The 16,615-nt window shown below is 29.6% G+C and overlaps 1 protein-coding gene and 1 long non-coding RNA gene across 3 annotated transcripts; both read left to right on the top strand.

Moving 5' to 3' along the window:
- The first annotated feature begins 1,201 nt into the window (after window positions 1-1,201).
- Window positions 1,202-6,665, top strand: LOC101213335 (calcium-dependent protein kinase 20). Of its 2 annotated transcripts, XM_004136489.3 has the most exons (8): window positions 1,202-1,391; window positions 1,476-2,599; window positions 3,461-3,604; window positions 3,732-3,884; window positions 4,762-4,877; window positions 5,150-5,317; window positions 5,931-6,155; window positions 6,270-6,665. In XM_004136489.3, exons 2-8 carry the CDS (start codon window positions 1,714-1,716, stop codon window positions 6,333-6,335), a joined length of 1,758 nt encoding a protein of 585 aa, XP_004136537.1. In that variant the 5' UTR covers window positions 1,202-1,391; window positions 1,476-1,713; the 3' UTR covers window positions 6,336-6,665. The 2 variants fall into 2 exon arrangements, with proteins under 2 accessions (XP_004136537.1, XP_031737708.1); XM_031881848.1 differs by having other exon boundaries at window positions 1,202-2,599.
- Window positions 6,666-7,468: 803 nt separating this feature from the next.
- Window positions 7,469-11,109, top strand: LOC116402497. The gene is made up of 3 exons (XR_004214897.1): window positions 7,469-7,868; window positions 8,055-8,094; window positions 9,091-11,109. It is a non-coding gene; the product is annotated as an uncharacterized LOC116402497 (long non-coding RNA).
- The last annotated feature ends 5,506 nt before the right edge of the window (window positions 11,110-16,615 follow it).

Raw genomic sequence — 16,615 nt, 5'->3', positions numbered from 1 at the left:
AAATTTATTTTTATAACAAAAACTTAGAGTTAAATTATTAATAAATTGAATGGAGTTGTTTGTTATATTTTATAATTTTTATTTATTTAAAAGAATATATCATAAATAAATTTAATTTTTTTATAAATAAACAATAAATTTTCCTATTTAACCAAAATAAAAATTTCATGAATATAATAACAACTTTGAACTACTTTAAGTTAATTTTGGAGTTTTTTTAAAAAATATATAAATTTTTGATAAACTATAATACTCCATACTACTAAATGATAAAAAAATTATACTTAATTTTTCTATTAAGATAAATATTTTATTAAATGTTCTATTTTTTTAAATATAATTTCTTATTAATTTTTTTTAAATTAAGTTTTGAATGTTAAGTTGAAGTTTTAATTAATTAATATGTTAGAGTGTGCTATCACTATATATGTTGAAAGTTAACATATGAGAATTAGCTAAATCTTTTACATTTTTTTCTTTATCTATATATTGCGAATATTTTAAAAGATCAAGTTAGGTTTGAAAAATTAAAAAGAAAGTATATTTTAAAATTTTGTTTTGGTTTTGGAATTGGGCTAAAATGGAAGGATTACACGTAAGAAAATCATTATTGAGAAAAAAAACTTTGTAAAAACAAAATAGTTAGTAAATAAAGTCTCGTTTTTGTTTTTAAAATTAGATTAAAAATTAATCTCTTTTACTTTATACTATATGGTAAGAAACTAAGAGTAAATAGATAATAAAACAAATCACCATTTAAAAAAAAACTTGTTTTTGTCTTTTTAAACTCAATTAAAGTACTCATAAATCAACTATCTTGCATTATATTTTGGTTGTGGAATAAAACAAAATGTTAACTTTTATATGTTCCAACAAAGGAGAGATTTTAAAAACTTTATATGCTGAAATGAGAAAGGTACAAATAAGAGTGTATTATTTAAAATGTTTACATTGATGTATTAAAGTTCAAATTTATAACTGAATAATTTGGTTGAATCTAAACATTCTTTCAACCCAATCTACGAACACTTTTCGTATATAGTAAGAAAAATTGAAGCTAGGTTGAGATTAATTACCTGAACATTATAATAGTTGAATTATGCATATATGGATGTTAGGTTTTAATTTTTTTTTTTAAAATTGCTCAAGCTTATTATGAAAATTATATCTAAAATTCATTCGTAATAAAAAAAGGGAAAAAGAAAAAAAGGAAGTAACGCATGGGGAAGAGGAGCTTGAACCAAAGCCATGCATGCACAAATGGGATCCGTCGATGAAGGATTATTCTGAGGATTATTCGGACGTTGATCGATTGTAGAGCTTCAATCGCTGAATGATTGAAGAAGATGATCAATTTCACAGAATTTCTTCATTCTCGCCTTCTCCACTTGGTTTCATTTTCCTTTGTTTTCTTCCATTTTCTTTTCCTCAAATTTCTCCTCCTCTCTATGTTTTCATCTTTCTTTTCTTTTCAGAGCACGGCGTTTTCTGTGTTGAATGATTGCATTCATGTTGGAGGCTATTTGTTTGTGGTTTTCGGTTTCTTGTTGTTTGGGAAATAAATCGAGTTGAAGGTATTGGTTGTGATTTGATCTAATTGAGGAGGTTAGAATTGAGTGGTTTGGTTCTTGATGGGATTTTTGGGGATCAATTCGTATGTTTGGATTCAGGGGAGGGAGATTATGTCAAGGACTTAGAGGTCTGTGAAAATTGATGGGGAATACATGTGTAGGACCAAATCTCGCCAATAATGGATTCTTGAAATCTGTTACGGCCGCAGTATGGCCAAGCCGGCCACCGGAGGAGAGACTTCCTCCACCGAAGGATGGAACTGAAAGCAAAAGTAAGACAAATGAGAGTTCTGATTCATCTAAAAGCGCCGATGATTCAAAAGATTCAGAACCCCAAAAGGATGTTCAAACTCAAAGTACGCCGCCTGAAACGGTGAAAATTGGTAATAATGATCAAAACAAAGTAGTGGAACGCGAGATGTCGTCTAGAGTGATTAAAGATGAAACTAGGGCACCGGAGGGTACAAAATCGAAAAAGGCCACTCATATTAAGAGATTATCCAGCGCTGGACTTCAAATTGATTCGGTTCTAGGGCGAAAAACGGATAATATTAAGGATCATTACACATTGGGACGGAAGCTTGGACAAGGGCAGTTCGGGACAACGTTTCTTTGTGTGGAAAAGGCATCTGGGAAAGACTTTGCCTGCAAATCTATAGCGAAAAGGAAATTGACCACGAAAGAGGACGTGGAGGATGTTAGAAGAGAGATACAGATAATGCACCATTTGGCAGGGCATCCTAATGTGATACAGATTGTGGGGGCTTTTGAGGATGCTGTGGCAGTTCATGTTGTAATGGAACTTTGTGCGGGTGGGGAATTGTTTGATAGGATTATACAGAGAGGCCACTATACAGAGAGAAAAGCAGCTCAATTAGCTAGAATCATAGTTGGTGTTGTCGAAGCATGTCATTCTTTGGGTGTCATGCATCGAGATTTAAAACCAGAGAATTTTCTTTTCATCAATCAAGAAGAGGAGTCAGCACTTAAGACCATAGATTTTGGGCTCTCCATGTTCTTTAGGCCAGGTAGAATTTTGAACTGATTCTTTTAGTGTGATGAAATCTTTCTCGAAATCGTCCTTCTTATGGTTATTATTTAGATCTTGCTTGAGTTGGTTTTGTTTGGACTCCACCACTAAAAGCAACTAGGTTCGTGGGGTGGAGCTAGAATTTTTCATGAGGCAACAATTTACCACTTACCTTTTCGTACATAAATTCTTTAAATTTTTTCTAGGGAGAAATTAGGCAGATACTTTTCAAATATGGAATTGAGAATTTAAACCTCAGCACTTCGAAGGAAAAAAGTAGATATCTTGATCACTGAACCATGCCCATGTTGTTTGCCATTAGAGAGAAAACTAAAGAACTTCATGTATCTTAATTTTTTATAAAACTATGTTTAATTAAGAGAACTAGTGTGATGGTCCCTACTTCCTTGTCTGGACCTAATAGTAATTTTTTAACTCGCATGATGGAAACGATTGACTTCCTCCAGCTGACTTGACGCAGCAAATCTGTTGATCTAGAAATCAACAGCCGGCAAGCGACAAACTGTTCAGTATAATTTGCGTTTAATTAGTGAAATCTTTTCTCATGCATCATGATTTTTCGTAAAATTCGAATTATTGCATCATCCTTCTATTAAGACTACTTCAAGGGGCATTAGGTATCGCTACTGATGATCGAATGAACTTTAATGGTTAGAATCATGTATAGGCAAGCTGTGACGGAGCAATTGTGTTAGTTTTGGATTATTCTTCATGAATACTGATGTTTAGGAAAAAAAATTAGTTGCAGTGAGAGGTCTATCTGTTGACATATTATGTCATTTGTCTCCAATCTGTTTTTGCTTCCGTTTTAGTCTGACTGGAAATAGTTTATTCTCAGGTGAAACTTTCACAGATGTGGTTGGTAGCCCTTATTATGTAGCCCCAGAAGTATTGCGGAAGCTTTATGGGCCAGAATGTGATGTATGGAGTGCTGGGGTTATCATATATATTTTACTAAGTGGCGTGCCTCCGTTCTGGGATGGTGAGTTTCTGGATCAAGAAACCATAGCTTTTTGGAATTTCCAGCCATTAAATAGTGTTTTCCTAGGTAACCATAGCTTTAGATAGATGGATTGTATAATAAACTTTTTATTGTGTTTGGTGACCAGAGACGGAGCAAGGAATATTTGAGCAGGTTTTGAAAGGTGAGCTTGACTTTATATCAGAACCCTGGCCTAGTATATCAGGGGAAGCAAAAGAGTTAGTGCGGAGAATGCTTGTACGAGATCCCAAGAAAAGACTAACAGCCCACGAAGTCCTTTGTAAGTTTATATGCTCGGTGCATGCAGTCACGGAATGGAAAATTTTTGCACTAATTTTCTGAAAAACCGAGTATAATATTATTTAATTTGATTTCCCCTATGTAGTTAAATTGATATGTTTTTCAGTATTATTTGTTAGCTGTAACGATTATTCTTAATGATTTTTATTTGTGCTGCCAATATTGGAACATTTTATTTACTCTAAAAAAAATCTGTTCAGATATAAAGTATACTAGCCTTGGGCCTTCTAGTGTCCTAATATGAAGTTCTTGTAGATGTTTTTTTTTGTTCTTTGAAAGACAAGAAGAGAATTAGCTGCTGGATACTGGCCCATATATAAATATTTAGATCAGTTGGCATTCATATAGGGTACCAAGAAGATGTATTAGATATGCTTGGTAATAATAATAATGAGATTAGGAAATGAGGACTCGTTTTAATTTACTAATTAAAATAAAAAGGGTATTCTTTTTATTTATAAATATTTTTATAAATCTATTGTATATCGACTTTAGAAATTTTGAATTATATAAAATAAATGAAGTCTAAATTCGCTTACCGGGACCTTTAGCCAGATAGTTATGTCACTTTGGTCTTCCTCTCAGTTCATTTGTGTGTAAAATTGTTTTTGTTGATGGTCCCTGTGGATATTGGGCTAGAGACTCTTCAAACTTCTTGTGATGCTTACAGCATTTCTTTGTGGTTTGGACGATTAAGATATAAGATTGAGATTGCCACTTCTTAAATATTTCTTTGTGAAATATGATGTTAAGTTGTTAACGCTGCTGCTTCCTTCAATAGAAACTTTCTTATCTTAAGATATCTCAATATCAGTATGCCTAATTAGCTTTCTAATAGGGCCTTTGTGATTTTGCAGGCCATCCATGGGTGAAATCTGATGGAGTTGCTCCTGACAAACCTCTTGATTCAGCTGTTCTAAGTCGTTTGAATCAATTCTCTGCCATGAACAGGCTAAAGAAAATAGCAATTAGAGTGAGTGCTCATCATCTAACTCTATGATTCATGATATCCAACAAACTATCAACTAGCAAGACTTGTGGTGTTTATACGTTCATAAAAATGCATATTTGCATCTATCAAAGTCGTTTTATACATTCATAAAAATTCATATTACCTTGAGAATTAATTTTGGTCAAGCCTTAATGTAGTCTTTATGAAAATTTTCCCTTTGATGTATAGTTCACAATTTGGTTTCTTGAAGTTTTTTTTCCTCAAATTGTTCTCAACCTATTGTCCATTTGTAGGTTATTGCAGAAAGCCTTTCCGAAGAGGAAATTGCTGGCCTCAAAGAGATGTTTAAGATGATAGACACGGACAATAGTGGTCAAATAACTCTTGAGGAATTGAAGCATGGTTTGGAAAGAGTGGGTGCTAATCTGAAGGATTCTGAAATTAGTGGGTTAATGCAAGCTGTAAGTTGCTATCTTCTCTAATGAGAAATTAAACCTCTCGTTCTAGGTTTCATCTGGCAACCAATAACAGTTTGTTTTTTCTGTTTCCACTCACGATTCCATGATTTACGTTTTACTATTGTTAAGAGGTCAAACCTCTTGTGAGAAATTGAGAAACCTTTTTATTTTGATTACAGCTAGACTAAACTGACTTGGAGGGGAAATCTAAAATTTGCAAAGATGGGTTTCAAATAAGCTCGTTTATAGCATTGTCAGTGTTACAAATCAGAAATTAAAAGCTTGAAAATATAGAGGCGTTAGAGATACACCTATAATATTTTGATTCCATGTACATTAGTGAGCAGAGACCATTTGCTTTTCAATAATATAGACATATTGAAGATATAGTTTGAACAACTATTATTTCATTGGTAATATTAAACTATCATATTTAGTATCCTCAAAAAATGAGAGAAATAATTTCGTTACTGAATTGCAACACATATTTCTTCTATTATTTCTAGTGAGCTATATAATCCATGGTACATTCCAACGTTGTAAAAGTTAATTGTTTTAAGTGCGCTGAATGCTCACGTTCTTGTGGTTTAAATATTATTCCAATTCAATATTTCAGGCAGATGTTGATAATAGTGGTACCATAGAATATGGCGAGTTTGTAGCAGCAATGCTTCATTTAAACAAGATTCAGAAAGAGGACCATCTCTTTGCTGCCTTCTCATACTTCGATAAAGATGGGAGTGGATACATCACACAGGACGAGCTCCAACAAGCTTGCGAAAAGTTTGGTTTGTCAGACTTCCGCTTAGAAGATATAATGCGTGAAGTTGACCAGGATAATGTAATTGTTCTCCAATTGATTATCTATTCTTATCGTAGCCCTTTCTTGCTTAATTGACTGAAATATACAACGGTTGTCTTCCATTCTAACAATCATTCCTCGATCGCTTTTCAGGATGGTCGAATAGATTACAGTGAGTTTGTGGCTATGATGCAAGACACTGGTTTTGGTCGGAGGTGATTGTAAAGCTGCATGACGATTGAAATTAGGGGAAGCCTTTAGGCTTAACTATTAACATGCCTCATTTTAGTTACCGACCAAAAAGCCAATTTTATTTATTTTCTGGCCAGTAGGCCCAATACATGTTCTTTTCTATAGTTAGAAGTTGAAATTAATGCTGTTTGTAAAGATGACAAGCTTCAGAGGGAGAGAGTTAGTTTCTTGTTTCTGTTATTGTTTTTTTTTGTCCATATTGATTTGTTTTATATTGAGCAATTAAGTTGAAATAGCATTCAAGTCTGTTAATTGAAAAATGTTTATCACTATTTAATTCTTGTTCTTTGTTTACTATGATTCTGGGGGTTCTATTCTCTATTATTGTACAAGGACTACTCTGATCAGTTACTGTTCTATATCTTTGCTGAAGACATGATACTGATAATGGTGGTTTGAACATTTTACTTGAGAATGACTACAACACTATCTCATGGAAGATCTTCACGTAAGTTCTTCTCTCCAATAATTCAATATCTTCTGAGATAATGAACATAAATTGCATATTTTCTGAGATAAAATGATAGATATGTGTCAAATCTTTCCTTGTTTATTGAACACATGGATGGGTGGGTATGACTGAGAGAGTCATGAATACTTTAGTCAGTCGTGTTGAATTGCCAGCAGAAGCCATTGTTTTCTATCCAACTTTTTACGTGAATAACCATTGAAGGAAGGACAGGATATGGAGCAACAATATAATTCAGTGCTTCTGGAAGGAAAGGATATCACATTCTTATCAGGTTCTATGCTTGTAATGGTTCTCATCTTCTCTTAATAGATTGCCTGCAAGCTATGACTTCCTTTAAGAGCAACCTGGCTCCACTCATCGCTGCCTTTATTTTTTTTGGATATTAACATCATCTACAGTTTTTCTTCTATTCGAAAACAGTCATCCGTGTTTTTCTTTTTTGTTTTATTTACTACAGCCATCTACTCTTATAAATGCTACACATGCTTTTTAATTGTGAACATATATTGATATGTTCAATTATATTGATATTGCAGAATTCATATATAATCCTTTTATTCAATTATCAGTGCACTTGATAAGATAATAAGGGGCAACATGTTATCAAGAGAAGGACGTGTAAAACCTGTATTTGTTCGTTTTTGATATCAAGAAATATCATTCACATTGCCCCTGTATTGATTCAAAAAACGTAGTACTAGCTATCCATAAAGTTGCATAACATGCATATGTGTTTAGCTTCTTAGTTATTTGTCGTATTACAACCATGTACATGCAGTGTTTCATTAGCTCTAGGCCTCCGGCAATAACCATGTGCCAATAAATGTTCGTACTTCATTGAGGTCAATTTTATGATTTATATGATTTTCTGATTAAGGATAGTTGACAAAAGCTGATGGGAGGAAGATTCAAACTATTTTCTTGCCTATGTGGAAGGTTTTCCTAATCGTCACTTCAGGGGAATTATATCATTACTTGCAACAGTTCACAAGGGCACCATAAGCCAGATTTGCTAAGGACTTGGAAAGGTATAATGCTACTACTCTTATGCTAAAATGAAATTAAGTTGAAGCTTAAAAATTTATGGATTATATTGTTATGAGTTCTCCATTGAAACTGATTGATCTATTCTTGAGAGATTCTCAAAATTTGTAGAAGTTGTCCTATTGTGCTGGCTTAGAGGTGGATTATGCATCTCAATTATTTTGTTTCAGGTAAAAAGGTGAGTATGAAAGATGAAAAAGGGTCTCTATTGTAAGTATTGATATCATAATCTCAAGCTCTTATCTGGATCTGAATATTAATGGATACTTTTTAGTTTTAATATCCCATATCTGGCTTAATAACCAAGGGCACTTCTCTTTCAGTCATGGTTGGCTGAAAGCACAGGATTTTTTTTGTTATTGGACTAAATAGCACATGATCTCTGACCTAACACTGTTTTTCCCCCTTCCTTTCTTTCTTTCTTTCTCCCTTTTCACATAACTAACACTTTTTAAAAAAAACTTTACAATAACCTCATTACAATTAGGTTCTCCCTTCATTTTCAAGCCTCTTTCCAGCTGATGAAAGTAGGAGATGGCAATGAAAAGTTGTCCAATCCCCACCAACCACTGTCACCTTCTAACCAGTTACCTTTCTGTTTGTCAATTTCAACTCTTGCACCACATGAACCATTTTGTTGCTGTTCTTGCCTCCATATCATTAAAAACTTTCCACAATTAATGCAAACAGAAGGAAAAAACAGTGCTGTGGCCTACACACTTCTGACAAATGCAGAAGGTCCTTGCTCTCAGGGATGTTAAAAACTCTTTCTCCATTTTTCTAATTAATAATCTCTTAATAAAATAAAAATCTTCCAATAATTGCGAAGATAACAGTCCCTTAACTAGAACAAGCAAAACAAATACACGGTGGGGTTATGGCAAAATATTTGAAGTCATGTGCAACTGTTCCACATTTCAGCCTCTGCCTTGTAGCTTAGCTATGCGATTGGTATAACGTTGTAAGAAAACCTACTGTAGTTGGGGTCGGAGAGAGATTTTATATGTGATTGTAATAATCTTCCATGAAACCTTTTTGATATGTGGTTTTTTCTCCGGTTTGAAGTTTTTTTCACTTTAATACTTATGTTTCCAATTTTATTGATTTCATATCTTAGTTTTGTACCAATTACTGTTTGATTTAGATAAGTTTTAACCTTAAGAAGTTGTTTTTTAGAACAAGCTTCTATAATGATCTTTTTGGCAGGGAATTCCAAGCTATCTCTTATTTGGTTGGTGGTTCCAAGTCCACACATGGCATGTGGATGATGATGCCTCTTGGCCTTCAACCCCTTTGGCTTTGCATATGATAAGTCAAGTAAGTCACCTAAAAGTAGATCTCTTAACTTTCTAATTCTTTTCCTTTTCTCGTACAATTAATGGCTGGATCATATTGCTGAACATTTTAATAATTATCTCTTCTATATTATCATCATCATCACTTTATTTGAAATTATTATTAAATATAATTTTAATGCTAATAAAAAATAGTGAATTTCGTACAAATTTTAAATTTCAAGATTAAATGTCAAGTATAAATTTTGAAGTCTAAAGACCAAATTAAAACACGACTTCAATTTAAATATATCTACAATTTATATTGGCCCTTTAAATATTTCTGCATGACCATTGTCAATTTTCATAATTAGGCGTGCAATTTAGAATAGTCTGTAGTCAAACCTACTTATCTTCAAGAGAAGAGGTTTGAGAAACAGAAAAAACAAAGTTCAAATTTTATTGGTTGCAACTTCTGAAGTCGGTTTCAACTTTTTGCTCCTCTCTCGTATATTTGAGCCATATAACATCCATGCTTCTTTTTAAATTTCTTATTTTTTCCATTTTTGTTCTTTACTTTTCTTTCTTTTTTTTTTTTAGTCTTTTTGGATTTTTAAAATAACTTTTTACTTTATTTTATTTTAGTTTAAACAAATTAATGGTGTAGCTTTAAGTAAAGATACTAAACTTTATTTTACTTAAGTTTCGTTGAACTATGATTTTTTTTCTTTTCCTTTTTGAAGTTAAATACTTTTTTAGTATGTATTTTAATATGAGTAATTTCTTTTCTCTTAAAATTAGAGGTTCAAATCTTCCTACTTTTTTATTGTGTTATTTGTTTGGAGAGATTAGATAACTCGATGCTTTTATTTTTTAAATGTGTTTTGAAGGAAGAATTTCTTCGAATGATTGCACATTTGAAATAGTTGTTCATAAGTCCATAAATTCAATTCTATATATACATATATATAAAAGAAATAATTAAAATAATTAAAAAAAAGAATTATTAGAAAAACCAAACGAAGGAAAAATGACTCCACCATACACTTTTCAAGCATTTAACTTTCAATTATTGCACATTTGAAATTATTGCTTAAAAGTCCATCATTTTGAAATACACAAATACATCAATTCTAGAAAAAGAAGAAGAAGAAGAAGAAATTATTAGAAAAACCAAACGAAGGAAATAATATAACGCCAACAAATGCTTTTCAACCACTCAAAATTTATAATTATCCCATACTTAAAATTACAATTCAAGTCCATAATTTAAAAATTGAACAGGACTTATTTATTATTAGAATAGAACAATTATGGTTGACGTGATAAAATTGTACAAATTTTAGACCTAAAATAATGCAATTTGAGAATTGGGCAACCTGGTGTGAGTTGATTGATTGATTCCACTAAAATTGGGGACAATATCTCATAATCTCAATCGCACTAAAAACAATTTAGTGCTTTTTAAATATTCAATAAAAACATAAGAAATTAAATTAAACAGTTGTTGCCCCTAAAGTAATCAGTCAAACCCTGAAAATGAAAGCCAAAAAGATATCCTTTGGCTTCTTTTTATATATATATATATAAGAAAATAAACATACCTTTATTTCCAAAAAAGAAAAAAGAAAAGAAAAGAAAGAGATACGATTAAACGTCCCATCCAAAATGCGTGATCTATAAGTCCACGTGGAAGGACCACGTGCCAAACGGGCAATCCTTTGGCCACGTGTCGTTGTATTTGCGGTAAGTATTTACAACCAATCATCCAATTTTAGCTGTCACCTAATAACTTGTTCCTTCTAATCCTGAAACGTGGCAAGAGAATGACGGGCAAGCTGGCTACCATTTTCTTTTTCTTTTTGGACCTTTTTTTCCAGTTTTCATATACCAAATATCTTCTTAAATTAGAAAATTTTTCAAAAATCACAAATTTTACAAAATATTTATAATTTATAGCAAATTTTATCATTAATAGTCATTATTATATTATAGTGATAAAAGAATATTAATTTTTCTATAGCCCGTAAATATTTTAATTTATTCTATTTTTTTAAATATTACTTTAAATTTTGATTTGTTTGTTTACGTGTATCAATTTCTATTTGTATACATTTGTTTGAATAAATGTGAAAATGAGACTTTTTTATTTATTTATTTTTATCAAACAAACATCTAAAACTGAACTCTTAATTATAATTTTTTTTGTTTATGTTTTAGATAATTCTAAAAATAGTAAAATAATTAAAATATTTACAAGTAATTTCTGGATTAATGGTAACTACTTTGTATATATCAATATCTATTATTGGTAGAATTTGAAATTTTTGTTATATATTGTAAATATTTTGTCAAAATTGTTATTTTCTATTTTTTTCTATTTTAATGGTTAATTAGAAATTTGAAAAAGTATAATTACATGAGAATAGATACTTTTAATTAATAGATTTAACTTTTAAAAAAAGCATATGGATTGAGAACAAAATTTTATGTGATATTTTTCGAACAAAATTTAAAAAGAAGATAAATTTAAAATTATTTTAAATTCATATTAGTTTGATTTTTTTTCTTCTTAAAACCGCACATGAATATCAAATGTATTTAAAGTTGATAATTGTTTGGAATATATTTTTACTTAAAAATAAATTTTGGGTATAATTTGAGTGAATTGTTAAAGTTTAAAGATGTGTTTATTTAGTTCTTGTGTATTAGAAACTTTGTGTGCATATATATGATCTTCTATAGTTATACTTCAAAATATCTTGTTGATATATGAACTATTAATATTGTGTGTCAATTAACTAGATCATGAATCATTAACTCCACTCATTTAAATTAACTTTTTTGCACTATGAATTGTACTATTGAAAGACTATTGCAATGAGTGTATTATATCACACACTTATTTCATGCGCTAAAGTATATAAAACTTTATAAATACGAGAGCTCAATATACACACAATCTTTCGAATATGTAGAAGACCGAACTTATAGTATAATTAAGAAGGTATGTAGTTTTTCTAATTTTCATCACTAGCTTTGTTTCAAGAACATAACATTATTAAATATATATGTGATAACAATTGAGTCTTGGCAAAATATTACGAAAGTAATTGTCTCTCATCGAAAATGTACACACAGAATGAGAGGTTTCAAACACTATCAAATGAGTATATGACTTAGATTTCAAAGGATCCCAAATAGAAATATTTTAACCTAAAATAAGTTGACATTATTTAAATATATTTTTTTGGTAGATTTTTTCACGATAAATTGTGATTTTTTCCTAAATTTAAATTTTTTCATGTTTCCTAATTTTGTTGTTTTCTTCATTCTTTTTCTTTTTAATTCTCCCAACATTAACTTCGTATCTGACTTGTATGTCTATTTGTTCTTCAGTTTGACAAACTTAATAATATAACCTACGAATTTTTAATTAATTTCATAACGTGAAATATGGATAAAAAATGAGGAATAAAAGTGTAAAAGAAAGGGAAATAATTTATAAACTTGAAAAGAAGATTAGAAAAATTTTGAAATTTAAAGAGAAAGGAAAAAAAGAAATGAATTTAGAAGAAAAAGTGGAATGAAAATAGAAAAGAAAAAAGAAGGGAAGGGAGGGGCCAATGACAGAAAAGAAGGTGACGTCGTTGTCACGTGGCATTACCTCAAGAGCGGGGCACCGCCCCTCTCTCCTTCCCTTTAGATTTTTCTAACAAAAACAAACATAAAAAACAAGCCCATATTTATTAAAAACTTAAAAACAATGCATAGTTTTTTAAAAAAGAGAAAACTATTTATTCACTTATTTGTTTGTTTTTGAAAAGAGTTTTTAAGGGGGTGGGTTTTAAATGCCTTTGTTTTGGCATCACTCATCAAAACGACCACTCTTTCCCTTTTTCCTTTGCTGCTTAGTACTTTTCATTTCTTCTTTATCCACACACTCGCACACTTTTTTATTTACGATTTTAGTTTCTAAATTTTCATATTTCTATGAACAAAAATTTCTTCTCAGTTCTTCTTTATCCACCCAAATATTTGTTTATTTACTTACATTTTCCTAAATAAATTTTAATATATATGTGTATCCATCCTTAACCAAATTTATCAAATGTCTCGTAAATCTTTTATGAATTTATCAAAAGTCATGTTTGATAAGTATATTGTTTGGGGTTAGCCATTTAATTTTTTTATGAATTGATGGGTGTTTCGACCAACTAAGCATTAATATGTCGAAGTTAGTAGGTTGGTTTTTGAGATGTAAGATAAAATTTATGGATTAATGTGAAATTAATAGGGGCATGACCATTTTTTTTTTATATATATATTTCTTTAAAAGAAAAATCAATATGTTTAATTTCTATATATGATCAATTGCTCGTGTTAGTCATGATGCAAGTGTGTGTGTATATAAAAAAAATAAAAAAATAAATTACGAACTTAAATCGATGTCAATGTTGATAGCACAAGTTTACGACGGTTGAGTTATGACCAAATTGACAAGTTAATTTCAATTTGGTTTCTAACTCATATTTCAAAAATTTTAGTGTTTGTTTAATAGAATATTTGAAAATAAAAATTTTAGAATAAGAGATTCCACTAAAATAGTTGTATCTCGCTTTATCTAACGGTAATTAAGCTTATTTTGATACGGTTTTTTTATTTTTATAAGTCTCGAGGTAAATCAAAATGATTATAATTCAATTGCTATAGAATCTAGACTATTGATATTGAGGTCATACATTCTAATTCTGAAATTAGAAGTTCACATGTTTCTCGAATTTTTACTTTCTCGACTTTAATGCATTAGTTACATGAAGTCGAATTAAAAACATTAATAGGAATAAAACAAAGTTAATTACGTAAGATACAGTCATTAAAACACTATTTATAGAGAATAATTAATTTAAAACTTTTAAATCAAAGAAACCAAATTATAACTTTTAATAATCAAATTCACCATCATAAAAGTAAAAAGGTAAAGATAGTATTCAACAAAAACATTGAATAAACACATAGAAATAATAGAATAACACTTTTTTTTTTCTTTTTCTTTCTAAAATGTACTTTAAAAATTATCCCAATATATATAATCTATTATTTTCTTTACTTTCCTTTTTGTGCATTGACCATATATAGGAATAATTTAAGAATATATGAGGTTGTACTATAAATTTTGTATTATAAACTAATTTTAAAAAAAAGTGTTTGGAGAAATTTCTTAACACATTTTCTAAAGTTCCATTGATCAAATTCTGTTTTTTAATTGAGTTTTTCTTTTTCTTTTTTTCGATTAGTATCCATATACGTACGTTTCAATTCAACTAAAGTCCCACGTCGGTTAGATAAGTAATGATTTTGAAAATATAAGTATCTCCATTGGTATGAGACACTTTAAGACGATACCAAAAGCTATTAAATAAATTAAACACTTATTAAGCAATTTGAATTTAACGTAACTCATAAGAAGAAAAACATGCATGTCATATTTAACTCGATTACGATTACTTAACTTACAACGTATTACTTTTAAAATTAATTATGAAAAAGGGTCAAAACTATGTCTCCATTCACTAAGCTTTTATGGGCAATAATAAATACATTAATTATGAAAAGGGTCAAAGGAAAAAACCTATATCTTCATTATATAATATTTGAGTCAAATCCTTATGAGTGCTACCCACAGTTTGTATAACTTAATGTATGTTAGTAACTAATTAAACAATCATGTTCATTCACTAAGTTTAATTTTTTCTTCAATATTTAATGTTTCATGTGAAATAATGGAAGCCAGTTAATTCATGTTATGTTATGTTGTGACTCAAGACATTTTATAAGAATTGAGTTTACTCCTCTCTATTTGTAACAGCAAGAAAAAAAGAGACATAATTTTTTTTAATACGAACAAGAGAATCACGTAATCTCTTGGTTCCTAATACATTTGTATGTCAATTGAGCTATGTTTGATTTGATCTTTAATAAAGACCGATTTTAAAAACGTTGATGTTGAGTAATTTGATATGTATTCATGTCAGTATTTGGATTAAAATACATTTAACCCTTAATTATTATTGTAAAGTTAGAGATTAAAATACAATTTAATCCAACAATTTGGATGAGAATTTAGGAGGAGAAAAGTTGAAGATACATAGAAATAATATGGAGCATTAAAGAAGGAGAGGTGTGTGTGTTTAATAATGAGTGGATAAGATCTTAATGGCACCACTCATTCTTTTATATTCATCACAAACAAATATTATTCAACCAAATTATTAACCCCAATTTTAGTTATTGCTTAATCATTTAGTGCATATCTAAACCTATAATATTTTGAAATTGGAAATAAATACATTTGTTTTTATAATTTAATAAAAACCAAATTGTGATATTTTACTATATTTTTATATAATTTTAGAAGTTTTATAATATTTAAAATAATTTATAAAAAAAATATCTACTTTACAAACTATTTTTTTTAAAAATAAATTAGAGTAAAAATCCATCATTTAATATTTAATGCCGTATCTTTTATTAAAAGTCAAAACAATTTTATTTTATTTTACAAAATAAAATGAAAAAGTAATATAAACGGAATTTATAAGAATAATAAAATATTAGATTATTAAAGATACAAATATTATATCAATTGAAAATATATTAAATTAGTAGGCAGAATATTATTGAAATATATAATAGAAAATTTATTTTAAATAAAAAATATTTATAACTTTGGTAAATTTTTATTTTATGAGTCTAACTTCATAAATTACGTATAAAAAGTAAAATTTTATAAGTTAGTTCAATTTGGTGTTTGAAAACATAATTTTTATACAACTTCACATTTATGTCATAAAAAGGATTTTATAAAACAAAAATGATTATCTAAAGTTATGTATTTTGAAGCACAACAAAGGGTCCCTTTGGTTGTTGCATACATGCACAAGATAATGTATGATAATTCAATAGAAATGAAAAAGATAATAATGTAAACATCAAGTGGATCAAAACAAAGTTCCAAAAGGTTTTGTTCAATTCCTTGGTGAAGAGGTAATGTAAGAAGAAATCATGGCCTCACATTTGGCCACCAAAAAGGACCTCAAAATCTCTCAACACACAAATATTTTGATTCTTTTGGCCTTAAATTCATCACCCAAATGCTCTTTCAAAACACTCTTCATTCATGTTTAAACCTTTCCCTTAATTAGATTCAAAAATCCTAACTTAGAAAGCAAAATCATGGCCAGTGATAGCATTGAGAGAAATATATATATATATATATATAGTTTGTTTGGACATGTGCGTTTATTATAATCAAATTTCATCATTCAAGGGGGACAATGCAATTTCGTATAGTTTAGGCATTAGATATTAAAACTATAAATAGCTCTACATATTTAAATTGAAATTGTGGTGTATGATATTGTACCAAAGGCAATGTACTACATTAGTTCAATGAA

The sequence above is a fragment of the Cucumis sativus genome, chromosome 3, assembly GCF_000004075.3.
Source record: "Cucumis sativus cultivar 9930 chromosome 3, Cucumber_9930_V3, whole genome shotgun sequence".
NCBI lineage: Eukaryota > Viridiplantae > Streptophyta > Magnoliopsida > Cucurbitales > Cucurbitaceae > Cucumis > Cucumis sativus.
This window is presented reverse-complemented; position numbering and strand designations above follow the sequence as displayed.

Bases quoted from the DNA above. Each gene is read 5' to 3' on its own strand.
- LOC101213335 (XM_004136489.3), top strand. From the start codon at position 1,714: ATGGGGAATACATGTGTAGGACCAAATCTCGCCAATAATGGATTCTTG. The intron at 3,885-4,761 runs GTAAGTTTATAT...GTGATTTTGCAG, and splicing joins AACAGCCCACGAAGTCCTTT to GCCATCCATGGGTGAAATCT. The intron at 5,318-5,930 runs GTAAGTTGCTAT...TCAATATTTCAG, and splicing joins TTAGTGGGTTAATGCAAGCT to GCAGATGTTGATAATAGTGG.